Genomic DNA, 17,106 nt, shown 5'->3' with positions numbered 1-17,106 from the left:
CTGCAGTGGCGCAAACGCCCTGTCCAGAACGGTCCATGTCGGGTCAACCCTGAGGGTAGCAGACCGCGACCGGTCCAGGGGAACCGAGCCACAGGCTCCAATAGGTTTTCCCGCCGCACCGGCAACCCGAGACCCATCAGCCAGGTTGGCCGACACGCAGCGGGCAGCCGACCCCAGAACGCCAACGGGGAACTACATCAGATCTCGCAGGTTAGCGGCAACGACACACATCTTGCTGATGAATGTCTATCTGCCTTCTCCCCAGGGGGGGGCTGTCACGGACGGTTGCGGGGCCGCAGGCGCGTCCTGTAACCGCCCGTGAAGAAAAAGCGATCGCACTCGATTCCCTGCATCGATTGCGCTCCAGATCGATAGAATCTGGGTTGATTGTGTAGGAGGTCTGCAGTCTTTTCTCAGCAGAGAGAGAGCACCAGCCCAAATGCTGGATGGCTCTTTTGATATGCTAATGAGCCTGAGCCTAATCTGCCCTGGAGAGTCCCTGGCTTCAAGCTGTGCTGATGGCCCATCCATCAGGTATAAGGTGACAAGCACCATGGCAGAAGCAATCTAGTTGGGGGAAAAACCAGACCCGCTGGCTCCCTCCCAGCAGGGGAGGTGACACCTAGCTGGCTGCCCCAAACTTCAAAGAGCCTTTGCCTGGGAATAACCTGAGTCTCATAGCATATCCATAACTTCCCAGATCTGTCATATTTCTGGGGTTCCTGAGATGGCAGCTTCGCCAAACGTGGGGGAAGTGTAGCATGAGCCCCGGTGCTGGTTCTGAGGAAGTTACAGAACATTCTGAGGTAAGGACTGCCAGTTAGGCAGTTTGAAAGTGCCCTGATGATACCACAGGGGTCCCACCCCTCATGTCTGGTATCAGGGCGCTGGGTAAATCGAGACAGACCTGAAAATGTTAATAAATCTGCCCTGACCTGTACGGTTCTGTGAGATAGAGCCCATATATGGGTAGATATGATTTCTAGTCCCCAGGACAAGGGGAAGGCTCATCTCATCTTCTAAGGGGGTGTGTGGCTCCCCGCCCTCACTCCCTCCTACTGAATCAGGGGCATAAGAATGGCAGAGGACCCAAACTCAGTGTCCTCCACCCTGAAAACATCTTGAACTCATCGGTGCCAGCTTGAGGATATGCTGGCATCCACCTGGTCTGAACTCTGAACTTTGATTGAAACCCAGAACTCTGTTTTTCCCACAAAAAGGACATCTTTCCAGGAACTAAGTATTTTTCTCCCTTCTTTTATTTTTTTTACTGGCTATTACTGTTTTAATAATTGTTGATTTTAATAATTGTCTGTATATATTAATTATTTATATTGTGTGAATAAACTACTTTCTCCAAGTCATTCACTGTCCGTTACCCTGCTTATCAGCACACACAGAACTGATCCCGGGTCTCTGAAGATACGCTACTGTTTGTTTGTTGTTGGCTAGACAGAATACCGTGTGTTTAACCGTTTTATTCGCAGGACTAGTCAGTCAGTTAGTGGGCTCCACGGTCCCATGGTAACCGCGGTGGTGGCAGTTTACTCTGAACCAGTGGGTGAAGTTGTAATCACCCGTGTCTCACAGGCTCCCTTCTGAGTTGTCTGCGGCTAATTCTTAACGGTTCCTGCGCATTGACTGCGACCAGAGTTCGCACGATCTGTGCGCTGGCACCGTTTAGAAGGCTAAGTGCGGTCAGCCACAAGGGCTCCTGTGACACTTTTAATTATGATTGGTCAATCACTGACCAATTTTACCACCTCCATGTAGTGTGAGGGTCAGCAGATATTGAATACTAGGAGCAGATTGTTTAGGTAAACCCTCATACTACATGGAGGTGGTAAAATTGGGCAGTGATTGACCAATCATAATTGAAAGTGTGTGCCAGGCTTTACACTCAAGTTTACTTCAGATGATGTATGGGCATATTGACGAAGAGACAGATCTCTCTCTGATTGAATCTGATCGGTGAGAGATCTGTTTCCTGCCCATACACCACTGACCGATTCCTGATCAATTTCATGGTGACATTGATCTGGAATCGTCCTTGTGACGCTGCATCCAGTTACCTCAGCAACCTACCGCTATCCCCCCAAACGGATCAGCTTATTTCTGGGCGCCCCATAGCAGGAATGTTATACTGTGCGGGGCGCGTAACAGTAATTCAGGGATCTGGCGGCTGCCAGACCCCGAATTACATCTCCCTCCGAGTTGCGACAACTTGGAGGGGAGAATAGTATTTAACGCCGACTATGTATTTTACAGCAGCAGTGAAAGGCGTCATTAATGTGCCTCCCGGGTGCCCAGTGCACCATACATTACCTGTCCATGTCCATCACTGGCTCCGGGCGCCCCACGTGGTTTCTATGCGTGTGGGACATCCGCCCATGTTACTCTGGCAACAACGTAGGGCGCATGTATGGACGGAGGATGGTGCCTTGAGCCAGCCTGAAGCCAGCGGTGGTTGCGGACAGGTAATGTATAGTGCATTGGGGGGGGGGGGGGCATTAAACATTGGGGGATAGCATCAAGGGTGTCATCACTCGTACTGACATAGTTTCCTGCTACCGCCGCACACCCGACTTACCATGCCAGTCCGACATCTTGCAGCATGTCCGATCGACGTGCTAGAGATTGGTCGCGTTGTTGATCGGGCATGCACTTGACAACTCAGCTTTTCATCTGATTCGATAATAATTATCGAATCGGATGGTCGACTGGCCACTTAGTTGCTAGATGTATGGATACCTTAAAGGGACACTTAAGTCAAACAAAAAAAATGAGTTTTACTCACCTAGGGCTTCCAATAGCCCCCTGCAGCTGTCCGGTGCCCTCGACGTCTGCCTCCGATCCTCCTGACCCCGCCGGCAGCCACTTCCTGTTTCGGTGACAGGAGCTGACAGGCTGGGGACGCGAGTGATTCTTCGCGTTCCCAGACACATTAGCACCCTCTATGCTGCTATATGGTATATGATATATGCTATAGCAGCAAAGATGGCGCTATTGTGGCCAGGAACGCGAAGAATCACTCGCATCCCCAGCCTGTCGGCTCCTGTCACCGAAACAGGAAGTGGCTGCCGGCGGGGCCACGAGGATCGGAGGGAGACGGCGAGGGCCCCGGACAGCTGCAGGGGGCTATTGGAAGCCCCAGGTGAGTAAAACTCTTTTTTTTTTTTTGACTTAAGTGTCCCTTTAAAGAGAATCCGAGGTGGCATTTCATTACGTTAGTGGGGCACAGAAGCTGGTTGGGCACACTAACACCAGCCTCTGTTGCCCCATCGTGTGCCTCAAAGACCCCCCTGCTCGCCGCTATACCCCCGCAGTGCTGTTATATAGGTGGCAATAATAGAATAATAACATATTGGGATGGAGTTCATTATATTGGATTATAATGGGGGTAATACTATGCTGAAGGAAAGGAATAGAAATCAACCAGTACTGTATTGAACCACTAGATGGCAGCGGGAAGCAGCAGAAGGGATGAATATGTTAAAATTGTTTTATAAGTTTTACTGTGTTTATTTTAATGTAAAACAGCGATGTCTGCCCAATAAATATGCATCTTTTCAATATGTGGGGAAGATGCATATATGAAACGTATATATAGGAAAGGAAACTCCATTTTAGAGAAGCCTATTGGGAGTCCAATCAGTAGGTAAGAGAAGGAGGAGGTCTGTTCAATCAGAAAAGCTAGACGCAGTATAAAAGAGGCTTGACGCGCTGGTGACGTCAGCCCCTGATGAGACCGATTGGTCGAAACGCGTAGGGCGGAGCCACGTCCAGCGCGTCTGCTGAGAGTCACCTGAGGTAGCTACCGGAACAGCTGAGCAGTTTAGGAAACGCACGGAGTAACGGGAGGAACGCCGCGGAAAGGGTCGGGGAGACGGGACGCCGCTTATCCACCAGACCTGGGGCAGACCTCGCTGTTACACCATATGTGATGCGCTAAGATACAAGTGGAGATCACGTAAGTGCGCATTCAGTGCGCGGGAGGCTTTCAAGTGTTTTGCAATATTACACTATTGTGCTTTTATGTTTTTATATGGAGGAAATTTTAATATTAAAGGGAAGGTCCAAGCAAAAAAAAAAAAATTAGTTTCACTTACCTGGGGCTTCTACCAGCCCCATGTAGCCATCCTGTGCCCTCGTAGTCACTCACTGCTGCTCCAGTCCCCCGCTGGCAGCTTTCTGACCTCGGAGGTCAGGGCCGCATTGCATACATTTTTACGCATTCCAGCTAGTGCAGGAACAAAAATGTATGCGTTGCACCACTAACGCGTAAAAATGTATATTATAAGAAAGCAATAAGAACGGCGCTCAACACCTGTCAGTTTATAGTATTAGCAAAACACTAATGTTTAAACACAAGTCCCAGTAGGCAAATGAGTCCATGAATCACAATTGGAATTTTCAGAATACTCCACTCCACTTCAGCAATGACATGCAGTTTAGCGTAATAGTAAGTATCACTCTCACCAAATCCATAGGCTGATCAATTACAGTCAGCAAGCTCGCATAATGCAGTGGATATGGCTCACACGCCCAGCTTCCTCCTCCTGGTTATACTCGGAGAAAACAAAATAGCAGATAGCATAATACTGTTTGGACCATACTGAGAAGATCCTCCACCACAGATACCAGCACCAACCCGTGCTTATGAATTTACAAGGTCACCACCACTCCGTGTGTCCACACACAGTAAGACTGAAGGCTTACCAGAAGGAATGGCTGACCATTACAGTACAGCAACACCGCATCACATCCAGTCTTTCAGTAGTTGACTTTGCAGCCTTCTCCCTTAGTAAGACTCAGAGGAGAAGTAACATAGCGTAACTCCGTTTATTTTAAAACATTAAAACTGTGGTAACACACTCACAATAAATTCTAAGAACATGCGCATGTAAATATAAAAAACCTCAGGACGTCCTCATCGCCACTCCTCACGCGTCTCCACTCTTGCCACGTGGCCTTGCTGAAGTGGAGTGGAGTATTCTGAAAATTCCAATTGTGATTCATGGACTCATTTGCCTACTGGGACTTGTGTTTAAACATTAGTGTTTTGCTAATACTATAAACTGACAGGTGTTGAGCGCCGTTCTTATTGCTTTCTTATACTGTATTTTAGGGTGGCCATACCCACCCATTTGCACGGCGATCCACGTGCCAGGGTTAGGAGTATAATACTTATTTTCCCATTGATATTATATGAGAGGAGCGCACATACCACAGTTAATCTTTGTAAAAATGTATATGTTAATGTTCCTGCACTAGCGGGAATGCGTAAAAATGTACGCAATGCGGCCCTGACCTCAGAAAGCTGCCAGCGGGGGACTGGAGCAGCAGTGAGTGACTATGAGGGCACAGGATGGCTACATGGGGCTGGTAGAAGCCCCAGGTAAGTTAAACTCATTTTTTTTTTTTGCTTGGACCTTCCCTTTAAAGAAAAAGGTGAAGAACAGTATCAAGTGCCTGAGGATATTACTTTGAGCGCTAGACCCACCTGATGTTTGAGGTGGCTACGAGTCGGTGAGCGCAATCTTGTTTAGAGGCGTGTGGGCACGTGTGGAGCACTTTATTCACTGAAACACGGGTGCAGTGTGTACATGTCGATTATACAGAGTCACGCTATGTGAAGCGGTTTTGTGTCATTTTCTAGGAGGTGGAGAGCGCAGTCCAGCAGCGATTATATATTACCCTAACTGGAAAAGTGTGACAGCGATCCCACGGTGTGTTGTAAGGACTTCCTTGTGAGGTGGACACTGATTCTTTGTGACAGCGCAGCCTTTTGTTTGAATATTTAAAGAGAATCCGAGGTGGCATTTCATTACGTTAGTGGGGCACAGAAGCTGGTTGGGCACACTAACACCAGCCTCTGTTGCCCCATCGTGTGCCTCAAAGACCCCCCTGCTCGCCGCTATACCCCCGCAGTGCTGGCGACACGCAGCGAGTCGCCAGCACAATGTTTACCCTAGCGCTGTCTATCAGCGCCGCTCCTCCGCATCACCGCTACCCGCCCGCGTCCATTCCCTCCTATCAGCTGGAGGGAAGGGACGCGGGCGGGTAGCGGCAATGCGGAGGAGGCGGGGGAGCGGCGCTGACAGACATCGCTTAGGTAAATATTGTGCTGGCGACACGCTGCGTGTCGCCAGCACTGCGGGGGTATAGCGGCGAGCAGGGGGGTGTTTGAGGCACACGATGGGGCAACAGAGGCTGGTGTTAGTGTGCCCAACCAGCCTCTGTGCCCTACTAACGTAATAAAATGCCACCTCGGGTTCTCTTTAAAGGGAAACTTAAGTCAGAACAAAAAAGCCATTTTACTTAGCTGGGGCTTCTACCTGCTCCCTGCAGTCGCCCTGTGCCTGCGCCCCTTACTCTATGGTCCTCCAGTTCCCCGCCACGGCTCAGTTTCATTTGCGCCGCGCGCATTCACGATCCCACCCCTGGGAGCATCCTGCACAGGCGCAGTACAAGTAAATCTCTACTGCACCTGCGCAGGATACTCTGGGTGACAGGAGCGTGAACGAGGAAGTGCGCGGCCACAGTGGCCAGTGCTAGGTGAAATTGGAACTGAGCAGCGGCGGGGTACCGAAGGATCCTAGAGTACCGGCGCGGGCACAGGGCAGCTGCAGGGGGCCTATAGAAGCCCCGAGTAAGTAAAACTGGCTTTTTTACTCTTACTTGAGTTTCCATTTAACAAACTGCAACAATTTTAGAGGTTAGTTTACTTTATGCAATGTAGAGATAACCTTATGAAAGAAAGTTTTTACAGCCGTCCAGAATTACGCTTAATTTAGGCCAGTAGGGCACCTCGTTGACGGCAGCCATGTGCCTGCGTTAATCAGGCTAAACTTACGCTAATAGTGCGCCTCGTTCACAGCAGCTCTGCACCTGCTTCTGTAAGGGCCCATTCACACTTGAAAGGGCAAAATACTGACGATTTTTGCCGACGTTTTGCGGGAGTGATTTTTCCGCGATTTCACGCAGTGACAGTGCAGCGATTTCTCCGCTATTGCATTTAGCGCTTCTACAGCACTGAAACGCGATCGCCGGGAAATCGCCTGAAAATGGTGCAGGCTACACTTTTGTGTTTTGCGATTTGCGGCGATCGCCCAAGTAAGAACGGGCCCATAGGGTTTCATTACGCTGGCGCTTTTAAAAAGCGCTAGCGTTTGAGCGTTTTGCCGAAATCGCGGCAAAACGCTCTAGTGTGATTGGGCCCTTGGCTGTTCTTACGCCAGTAGCTTAGGCTGATCTTACGCCAGTAGTGTAGGCTGCTCTTACGCCAGTAGTGTAGGCTGATCTTACGTCAGTAGCGTAGGCTGATCTTACGCTAGTAGTGTTGTCCGGATCATGAACGATTCGGATCTTTGATCCAAATCTATTTTGTGAGTCGAATCATCAAAATGAGTGATTTGGATCGCAAAAGGGGCGGGGCCAGGAGCGACACACACCCTCTCAACGGGCAGCGGGGTCCTGGAAGCAGAGCAGAGATGAATCGCTCTGTTGGAGGGGAGCCAGGGACAGGTAGATGCGAAAGAGGGGACATGGGTGCCACTGCCAGATATGTGTAGAGCAGTGTTTCTCAGCATTTTATTGGAATGTACCCCTTTTAAAACCCTGTACTCACCAAGTACCCCCTAGCATAGTAAACATTATCACAAGTACCCCTTGACAAATATATATTTAATCATAGTACATGATAATTGGTTCTAAACAATTTCCAAGCATTTGCTATTGCTTTTAATTAGCTAAAATACTCATTTGGTGGTGTTTAAATAAGATTTATCATTTTCTAAAACACTAAATTTGTTATTCTTGGTTAAGTATATCAAGCCCGAGTACCCCCTGGAACCATCAGAAGTACCCCCTGGGGTACGTGTACCGCATGTTGAGAACCTAGGGTGTAGAGCACACATACTGGCTATAATGTGCTGCTGATTATAGGCTGTCTGTTCGTAGTTGTGCACAGTGATCACATTGGAAGCTTTTGGCTCAGCACAGCTCAGTAACTTTGCAGTCACTGTGATTGCTGTGCAATATGATCCTCCTGCACTGCTCTAAACAGCTGCACTTCACTTCTGGGAATGCTTTGGGGAATGCTTTCTTTCACTGTGCGACTTTTGCATTCAAAGTACACAGATGAACATATAGGTGAAATACATGTAAAGCATATGATTGCAGCATGTGGGTATTGTATTCAAACAAACATTTCTGCTCTCTGCTCGTCCCTCCTCCCTTCTCTGTCCACTCCCTGCCCTCTGTCCATCTTCTCCCCTTCTCTGCGTGTCCACCCCCCTCCTCTACTCCTGTCCACAGCAGGGAAAGACCTGTCCTGCTATTCATTTCACCTCCGAATGCTTCGGTAGTAAAATGATCCGAGATTCGGATCTTTTCAATGATCCGATTCGAATCATCCGGATCATTGAAAAGATCAGAACTTCCCATCTCTACGCTAGTAGTGTAGGTTGATTTTACGCTAGTAATGTAGGCTCAGGCTGATCTTACTCTAGTAGCCCGCCTCGTTCACGCCAGTCCCACGCCTGCTTTTATCACTGCGCCTATAATGCTCCTTATTTATGTCTGCTTTTTACCCGTGCTCCTAATTTGCGTCTGCTGTTGGCAGTAGTGCGCATCTCATACGCCTGCTTTGCGTAGCATTTGTATTCCGGAATCCTGGCGTACGTGAGTGGCCTGCCTGAGCCAGACGTAGTGTGAGCTCTGCCGCCATCTCCTGGCCACCTGTGGAGTTGCGCGTGGAACCTTTCTTTTTTTTGGTTTCGTTTCAGGTTAGGGGATTCAGTGACCCGGAAGTGGTATGCGGTGAATGACACAAACATGGAGTATCCTGGTTTGGAGCTACAGTTTGCTTTGGCGTCCCCGGAGTTTAGCCAGCCTCAGGACGTCCTCGTGTGTTTTATCCACTGGAAGCTGATCAGCCATGGGCTTCACTGCCTGGGGACAGGCGAGCAGGTGACACAGCAGCTTCCTATCCAAACAGCTTCATGTGTAATGCATTAAAAAAATCTGCTAGTATGTATAATTTTCAGCTTGTCCCTTATCTGTAGGTGATTACTTGCATGCTTGAAGGAAACCTGAGATGAACAAAGCTAAAAGTATTATACATACCTGGGGCTTCCTCCAGCCCCCTCTGCAGTGGTTGATCACACGCGTCTTCCTCTGTCTCCTCCTTCTCCCAGCAGAAGCCTTGTAATGCTGGGAATACACGGCTTGATTTTGCCGGTCGATTCTCTCACTCGATCGATTCCTTGCTCAATTCCGGGGGTGATTCTTGTATCTTCTGCTCGTTTTTGTTATCTTTTTCCATTGTGTTCAATGCGGAATCGAGCGGCGAAACGGGCGTGAGATCGGAAATTATCTATCGAGCAATCTAAATGGCTCAGAATCAAGCCTTGTTTACAAGCATAAGTTTAACCAGTCGGGCGCACTGCGCATGCACGGCCTAGCAGCGTGTACGCCTTCTGCTGTGTCCCCCTAGCCGGGAGCACTCTGCACATGTGCAGTACGCTCCAAGCCACGGGTGTGTGATGGGGATGTGTGCAGCCGTACGGCACATGCATGGCCCCGAGCGCTGCGCCTGCTGCCACCTTTTGGGTGAAAAAATACCAGCTTGGGGGTGTGGCCTAAAAGTGGGAGGGGTTTGTTACAACCTTTTTTTTTATCCAAAATAGCACTAGAATCTGCAGAAAAAAAGCTATTTTGAGAAAAAAATGCTCAGTGTCCTCTTAAAAGCCCAATTAGGTGGTCATATAGACAACGGCATAGCCTCCCTTCCTCCCTCCCCCTTATATTTCATCTGCTACTGGTCTGCTCCTTAGCCCCTCTTTATGCCTGTAATAACACTTTAAAGTGTGCCCGAGCCAAAGCTCCAGCACAACAATACAGCAAAGGAAGCCTCATTAGGATCCAGAGGCTTCCTACTCCTTAGGTAAGTATGTGTTTTTGAACCTGAGCTTCGGCTCGGCCCTTGTTTAATGTATATCCTATATTGTACATCTAGGCGCAGAGGGGCGAATGGAGCAGGCATTCACCTTCATTACTCACTAAGCGACTGGCAACATGAGCAGTGTACCCTAAGCTACATACTCGAAGATGGATCAGGGGATATGGGACGTGCAAGCGTTCCCTGAGCCATCTTCGCAATCATGTACTGCGTCAACAAGCAACAGGAGCGAAAGAGACTTTAAACCATTGCAGTAATTATGTGCAGTTGTAAAGGGATCCTGAGCTGTAATTTAAAAAAAAGGAATCTGGACTTACCAGGGGCTTCCTCCAGCCCTCTGTAGCCCGTGATGTCCTCTGGGTTCCTCTTCTTCCTTCCCCTGGTCCCACTAGTGGCTCGGTAATCGGCAACTTCAGGTGAAGTCGCATCTGCGCGCCCCCACCACACGCCTGTCGCCATAAGCCTCCTGCGCATGTGCGGCTCTCTAAAGTGTGAACCTCTCATGCGCAGGAGGCATACGGCAACTGGCGTGATGACGCAAAGGTTGCAGCGAAGTCGCTGATTACTGGAACCACCAGCCAGAAGAGAAGAAGAAAGAAGAGGATGCCGGAGGACCTCACGGGCTACGGGGGCTAGAGGAAACCCCAGGTAAGTTCAAATTCACTTTTTAAGTACAGCTCAGGGTCCAAACTAGCTCTGGTGCAGTTTAAAATTGCTCAGAGGGATTTCTGGAAAGGCTAAGGAGGTAAATGGACGGGGGGAGGGACCCTGAGGAGGACAACAACTTGCATCTGGACATGTAGCAAAAGGTAATCTAGCCCACCATGTTTCCATTATGTTTTTCATGGGTCAGGTGTACTTTAACGCTGTGCAGTGTAGAAAAGTGTAGAAAAACAGCAGTAAATAGAGCTGTCATGACGAGCCCCATAAGAAGCGCAGGCGTATGAAACAGTTGTAGGGCCATCAGTCTGCTTAGTCAACCACAGCCCAGATACTCAGCTCAAATGTGAAGTGAGTCGGTAAAAAAAAAAAAGTCAGATACGTATGGACAGGGAAGGTTCTGGATACTATAGACCCTTCCCTGTCTTCTCTTACACCCCTCGTTCCAGCGCTGTCATCCCTGTTGTGCGTAGTCGACTAACTGGTCGAATGCACGACTGGGAGGCTTGGGAAGCACTTGTGTCCTCAAGTGCTTCCAAAAACTGGTGGATCCGTATTCATGCATGAGTATACTACACATGCGCCCTCGCGCAGTACAAAGCCGCACGTCTTCAGAAGAATTCAGGGAGGGGACACAAGTACTTCCAAAGCCTCCCTAGGCAGCAAATGTAAACGGCGGTGATAGCGCTGAAAAGAGGCGAACAAGAAAAGACAGGGAAAACTCTATAGGATCCAGAGAGCCTTCCCTGTCCATAGCTAGCTGTCTTTTAGATTTTACCTCACTTCACATTTACTGTAATGTACACAACCCTTTCTTCACAGTGTTCTTTGTCTGCAATTCAAAGGCAGTGACAATGCAAAAAAACACAAGGAAGTACCGTAAATCGAGCTGATCTGGAAGCAGTATAGTCACTGATGATAGCTACTCAGAGTGCTGCTCTCTTTACTGTGATGTTTCATTATCACACACTACAGGTCTGCTGCCTGTCAGCTTCAGCGTGCGACTCCTGTGAGCTGACCTTAGTGATAACGATCTTCTCCGGGTCTCCTCTGCCCCCTCTCAGCTGCAGCTGCTCTGACAACACACTACACAACATTCAAGTGATGGGTCGTTCGCGAACGAGCCGGCTCTAAGAGCCGGCTCTTTGAAGTGAATCAGAGGAGCCGATGCTCACTCTGAGAAGAGCCGATGCCTCAGCCGCCCCTTTTAGCTCTGCTTTGCTCCGTAATAAAGGGCGCTGAGGCATTCTGGGAGATGTAGTCCTCCTCTTGCAGCTTGTAGGAGTGTTTGGGGTGGAGCAGAGCAGTAGCAGGAGGGATTGCCTTAGTCAGAGAAGTAGTCTGGAGTTGGCATGGAGACGGGGGCGGGGCTTTTAATACGATTCTGAGTGGTGTCTAGTGATATTTAATTAAGAGCCGATTCAGAGCCGTAAGAGCCGGCTCTTTAATGGGAGCCGATTCAGAAGAGCCGATTCTCTGAGAAGAGCCGGAATTCCCATCACTAAGGCGCACGGATGGATCTTCCCTGTTCTGCAGCGTGGTGCTTCGTTTCTAAATTATGTCCCTCCCTCCTCCACTCCTCATTGGATAGCCTCAAGCAGCAGCTCCAGCATTGGCTAGTGGAAAGCTGGTGCTGCTGCCGCTATTGGCTAGATCTTTCCTCCATATTAATGACACTTCTGTGTGTCATAACTTATTGCGCAGCAGGGATTTGCCGGCAGATGACATGTCGGTATAAATTAGATACCGGCTTCCGGCTTTTCAGTGAAAAAAACGGCCGTGCCGGCCATATACCGGCTGGGTGGCAACCCTAGGCGGGGATGTGCGCAGCCACACTGTGCATGTGCCGACTGGCCAAACTTATGGGTATATATAAAACTTTTATCTTGTTTTTCTTTGGTACACTTAAACTGATTTTAGTCAAGAATCCTTCTCACACACAACTGCAATCATTGTTGTGGTCTGCTTATTCGGAGCAGTGCTTTTCGCCGCTGCTAGACTTGGGTGCAGCTGGCGCCACTATAGACTATAAAGGGAATCACAACTGAGCGGCGCTCAGTGAGTAACGTTGGCGCTGTCAGAAGACGGAGCCGTGGTTGCTTAAAAAACACAATAGGTACTTTTCCGTTAGCCAGGCGCATCCACTAGGTGGCGATAAAACTCAGCCAGAATTACATCTTTCCCTACTATCCATGGCGGCCTGGAGGGGGAATAGTAATTAACGCCACATAGTGGATGCGCCCGGCTAACAGAAAAGTACCACACAATAATTTGACCTCCAGCAATCGCTGGAAGCCAAATTATATCATTTCCCCACTATCCATGGTGGCCTGGAAGGGGAATAGTAATTACTGTATATACTCGTATATAAGCCTAATTTTTCACAAAAAATGTGCTGAAAAGTTACCCCCTCGGCTTAAATGTGAGTAAGTTGAGCAGAATAGATGGTGGAGTAGGTTTTGTTACTGGCAGAGGAGCGTAAGGATCGTGCACTATTGATCCTGGTTTTTGTCAGCTGGCTACTTGCTGTGTCTGTGCCCCGCAACCATGCAACATTGTGTGCAGCAAGCACTGCTCGACTACCTTTGTCCCATGGCTTGAGGAGCAGAGCATGCAAGCAATGTGTCAGCGGCGCAATGATTGTGTGGCATTTGCTGTCTCATATGTGTGACCTCATTTATTGGTGTCTTGAGACACAGCTGTATTATCCTTTGGGCATATCTGGCTATGGAGGGGGGGCAGGGGGCTGACTTTTACTGGGGGCATATCTGGCTACTGTGGAGTGGGCTATACTGGGGAGGGGCCTTATACGCGAGTCAATCACTTTTTCCTGGTTTCTGAGGGGAAAGTAAGTACCTCGGCTTATACGCAGGTCGGCTTATATGTGAGTATATACAGTAATACGGCCTGGACTTGTGCAGAAGCAGGATCAACCATATACCGCTGTATCCTGCGGCCAAGTCTACTGGCGCCAATTTCAAATGTATGCTGCTTATTAGGGTTGCCAGCTGGTATTTGACCGGCACAGCTGGAATTTTACTAACAAAGTCTCTGCTGGTCATTTTTTTTTTTTTTTTTTTACCAGCAATGTATATGCTCGGTATTTTTGATGTGGACTGTACAACAAGAGCAGACGGGGAGATGTCTGTGTGTTACCATAATAAAGTGAGATCAGGCTACAGCCTGTCCTCCCTCTAGTTTGATGCACAGAGAGGAATGTTGTGCACCCCTCCCCCTGGAAAATGAGCGCTGCCAGAGAAGGAGAAAAACGTGGAGGAGCTGCAGCTATGATAAAAGATAATGCAGTGCTGCTGTATGAGAGGTGCTGTTTTTGTATGTATGCATTGTGTGTATATGTATGGAGTCTGTGTGATGTGTGTATGTGTATTTATATATAGTGTGTGTATGTATGTGTATGTATTGAGAGACAGAATGTTTCCACCATCAAAAATGTATGCTCCGCCTTTCGGTGTAGCACCCCTCACCCCCATAGCAGGCATGGTCAGTAGACCCCCCACACTGGAGCAGGTAACCTCAGCGCTGGAGCTGGGTGCGCTCATAGTAGCAATGCTATGATGCTCGCCATGCGCAAGAGTAATTTGGGGATTCAGCGATCGCCCTGCGTCCAGTTCATGGATGGCGTACGTATATGTGTGCAGTACAGAGCCACCCGTCTTCAGGAGCACCTGGAGACATGAGAGCTTCTGAAGCCTCCAGTGGCGGCAGATTTGAATGGGTGTGACAGCTCTGGAATGCAGGAACTGTGAGAAGAATGTGAAGGCTCTATAGGACCCAAAGTCTTCTCTCTTCATAGGTAAGTATCTGGTTTTGTTGTTTTAAACACACAACAGTCTTCCTTTAACCAGTTCACCCCCAAGGGTTTTTATCCTAACGGACCAGAGCAATTTTCAGTTGTCAGCGCTCCTCCCTTTTATTCCCTAATAACTTTATTACTACTTATCACAAGAAAATGATCTATACCTCGTTTTTTTCGCCACCAATTAGGCTTTCTGTGGATAGTACATTTTGCTAAGAATTTTTTTATTCTAAATGCATTTTAATGAGAAAAACAGAAAAAAAAAGAAAAAAAATCATTATTTCTCAGTGTTCAGCCTTTATAGTTTTAAAATTAAACATTCTCCTGTGGATAAAACAAACACGTTTTATTTGCCCAGTGGTCCCGATAATTAAACCGTTTAGATTATGTCCCTACCACAATGTATGGCGACAGTATATTATTTTGAAATATAAGTGGTTATTTTTCTGTTTGTTCTGGCCATAATTACAAGCCCCTATGTAATAAATTAAAATTAATTTTCCCCCATAAAATATAGAATAAAAAAAGCTGAGTCCCTAAGGCAACTATTTTTTTTTTTTTTTTTTAAGCTGATTTTTTTTTTTTTACAAGTGTTTTTTTTTGGGGGGAGGGTTGGAAGTGTAATTTTATTAATGATGTGTATATACTTGAAAATGTATGTATTTTGTAAGTGTAATATACTTTTTGGCCACAAGATGGCGCTGGTGAACACTCATAGGACGTGTTCACTTTTTTTTTTTTTTTTTTTTTACACACACTTTATTAAACTGTTACATTTCCTGTTTATGTGAATGGACGTAGCCGCTGTTCGCGGTCACGTCCATTCACTCCAGGCACTGCGATTGGGTAGAGGACTGTTCAGTCCTCTTCCCCAATCGCCCAGCACGGGATCCCGACGGTAATGGCGGCGGTAGCGGCGGACACACGGCGGTAGCAGCGGCGGGAATGCGCAACGTATTAAAACGTCATGTTGCTGTTAATAGCGGTAAGCATGACGTTTTAATACGTTAGGATGGCGGTAAATGGTTAAAGTGTGAACTTGGCCACGGTCCTGGAACCCCTTCAGGAAAATTAATCCTTGAACTGCCGGTGCTACGCCTCACTCAGGTCACCCACCTGAGGGTAGAATCATGCAAACAGTGAAGAGGCGGCACACAAAAGGCTTGCTATTTAAAGCATATATTGATGGAGCAACACCAGTGTTGCTCCATCAATATATGCTTTAAATAGCAAGCCTTTTGTGTGCCGCCTCTTCACTGTTTGCATTTTCCTGTAAAGTGTACCTGAGATGAAGGCACAGCAATAAAATATACATACCTGGGGCATCCTCCGGCCTGATTGCTCCCACGCCGTCCTTTTCTGACTACCCGTTTGCCTGCAATTGGCCCCGGAAAAGTCCTCAGGTCCGGGGCAAACTGCGCATGCATGGCAAACTGCGCATGCATTTTTTTTTTATTTTTTTTTTGCAACAAGATGGCGCCTGAGCGGGTAGCCACGGCCACAGGGCTCCGGGTGTAACCTCTCTCTTTTGGCTCTTCTCCGCGGGGCCCCCAGCCATGGATTGCTGCAGGAGCTCCTGCCAGCCTCCCCACACCATCGGATCGGTGACCGGTGCCCTGGCTCTCCGGGATCCGACTCCCCGGCGCTTGTTGTGAGGACCGGCTCATCACGTGGGACGTCGCAGCTGATGGCCCATGTGACGCCGGCCCCCATGGTGGATCTGGACTTCGTGTGCTGGCTCTCCACTCACCGCTGGGATCCCAAGCTCCCGAGCTGTGGAGGACCTGGATGCCGGTTACCTACAGGAATCGGGCCGCATCTGCTCACCGGCAGCATCTCATCTGCCACCACTGCGCAGCCCTGCCCTCCGTGGCTCTCCACCGCTGCTTCTCCACAGTGGCTGTCCGGGTCTCCTCCGCTGCTAGAGCCACCGCACAGCCTGGAGACATCTGCACCGCTCCGGCTCCCTGGACTCCGACGCAAATTACACTACGTGGGAGGGAGTCCCCGGCCCCTGTAGCAACCACGCCGGCCCTCAGCCGAGCCGCTGCTCCAGTGTACTGCTGCTGCGTCTGGGACCAGCACATGGGGAGCTCCTCACCACTGCTGCAGAGATCGGAATCTGCGTCTGCCCTAGCAACATGTACGGTAGGCTGCTGCTCTCCCCCACCGCTGCTAGAGCTTCTCCATCGGGCCCTCGCCTCCACCGCCACCAGAGCCTTCACAGGCACAACATAGGCCCAGGAGATGCTTCACCTGATGCAGGCACTGCTCTGTGGGCCCTCCACAGAGGAACTTTGCTGAGGCCACCCTGGCTACCGGGGTCCTGCTCCAACAATTGAGTGCTGCCACCTTCCCCCACGGGGTCTTCCAGGCTTAAGTAATCCGGCATCTGGCAGGGGCCCACCGAACTGGCACCTTGCCGCACAGTACCTGAGCAGCAGCTGCAGATCCGACTCGGCCTGGCAGGTGGGACATTTGAATGGACTGGGTTGCGCTGCAATCTTGGGGGGTCCTGCCTTCCACTGCTTTCTCTCTCACTGTCTACTACCGCTCTTTTTCTTTTTCTCCTTCTCTCTCACCTGCATTTTCCATGACATGCGGTGGGGTGTCTGTTATTGCGGCAGAGCAGTGAGCGCCACACAGAGTGTAGAGGCAGCTCCGC

General features: G+C 49.1%; 2 protein-coding genes across 3 annotated transcripts in view; both read left to right on the top strand.

Moving 5' to 3' along the window:
- FAM110A (family with sequence similarity 110 member A) overlaps positions 1 to 17,106 on the top strand; it is an 897,957-nt gene that overhangs the window by 841,339 nt on the left and 39,512 nt on the right. The window lies entirely within an intron of this gene.
- The window catches only part of PSMF1 (proteasome inhibitor subunit 1), a 47,940-nt gene continuing 39,512 nt past the window's right edge, over positions 8,679 to 17,106 (top strand). Inside the window, exon 1 of one of the 2 annotated variants that reach the window (XM_068262836.1) lies at positions 8,679 to 8,973. In XM_068262836.1, the coding sequence (XP_068118937.1) occupies positions 8,839 to 8,973 (135 nt within the window). In that variant the 5' untranslated portion in view covers positions 8,679 to 8,838. The remainder of the gene's footprint in view (positions 8,974 to 17,106) is intronic. The other variant, XM_068262835.1, reaches the window with a different exon arrangement.

This window comes from Hyperolius riggenbachi, chromosome 12 (assembly GCF_040937935.1).
Source record: "Hyperolius riggenbachi isolate aHypRig1 chromosome 12, aHypRig1.pri, whole genome shotgun sequence".
NCBI lineage: Eukaryota > Metazoa > Chordata > Amphibia > Anura > Hyperoliidae > Hyperolius > Hyperolius riggenbachi.
Note: the sequence above shows the minus strand (reverse complement) of the source record. Positions and strands in the feature narration are given on the sequence as shown.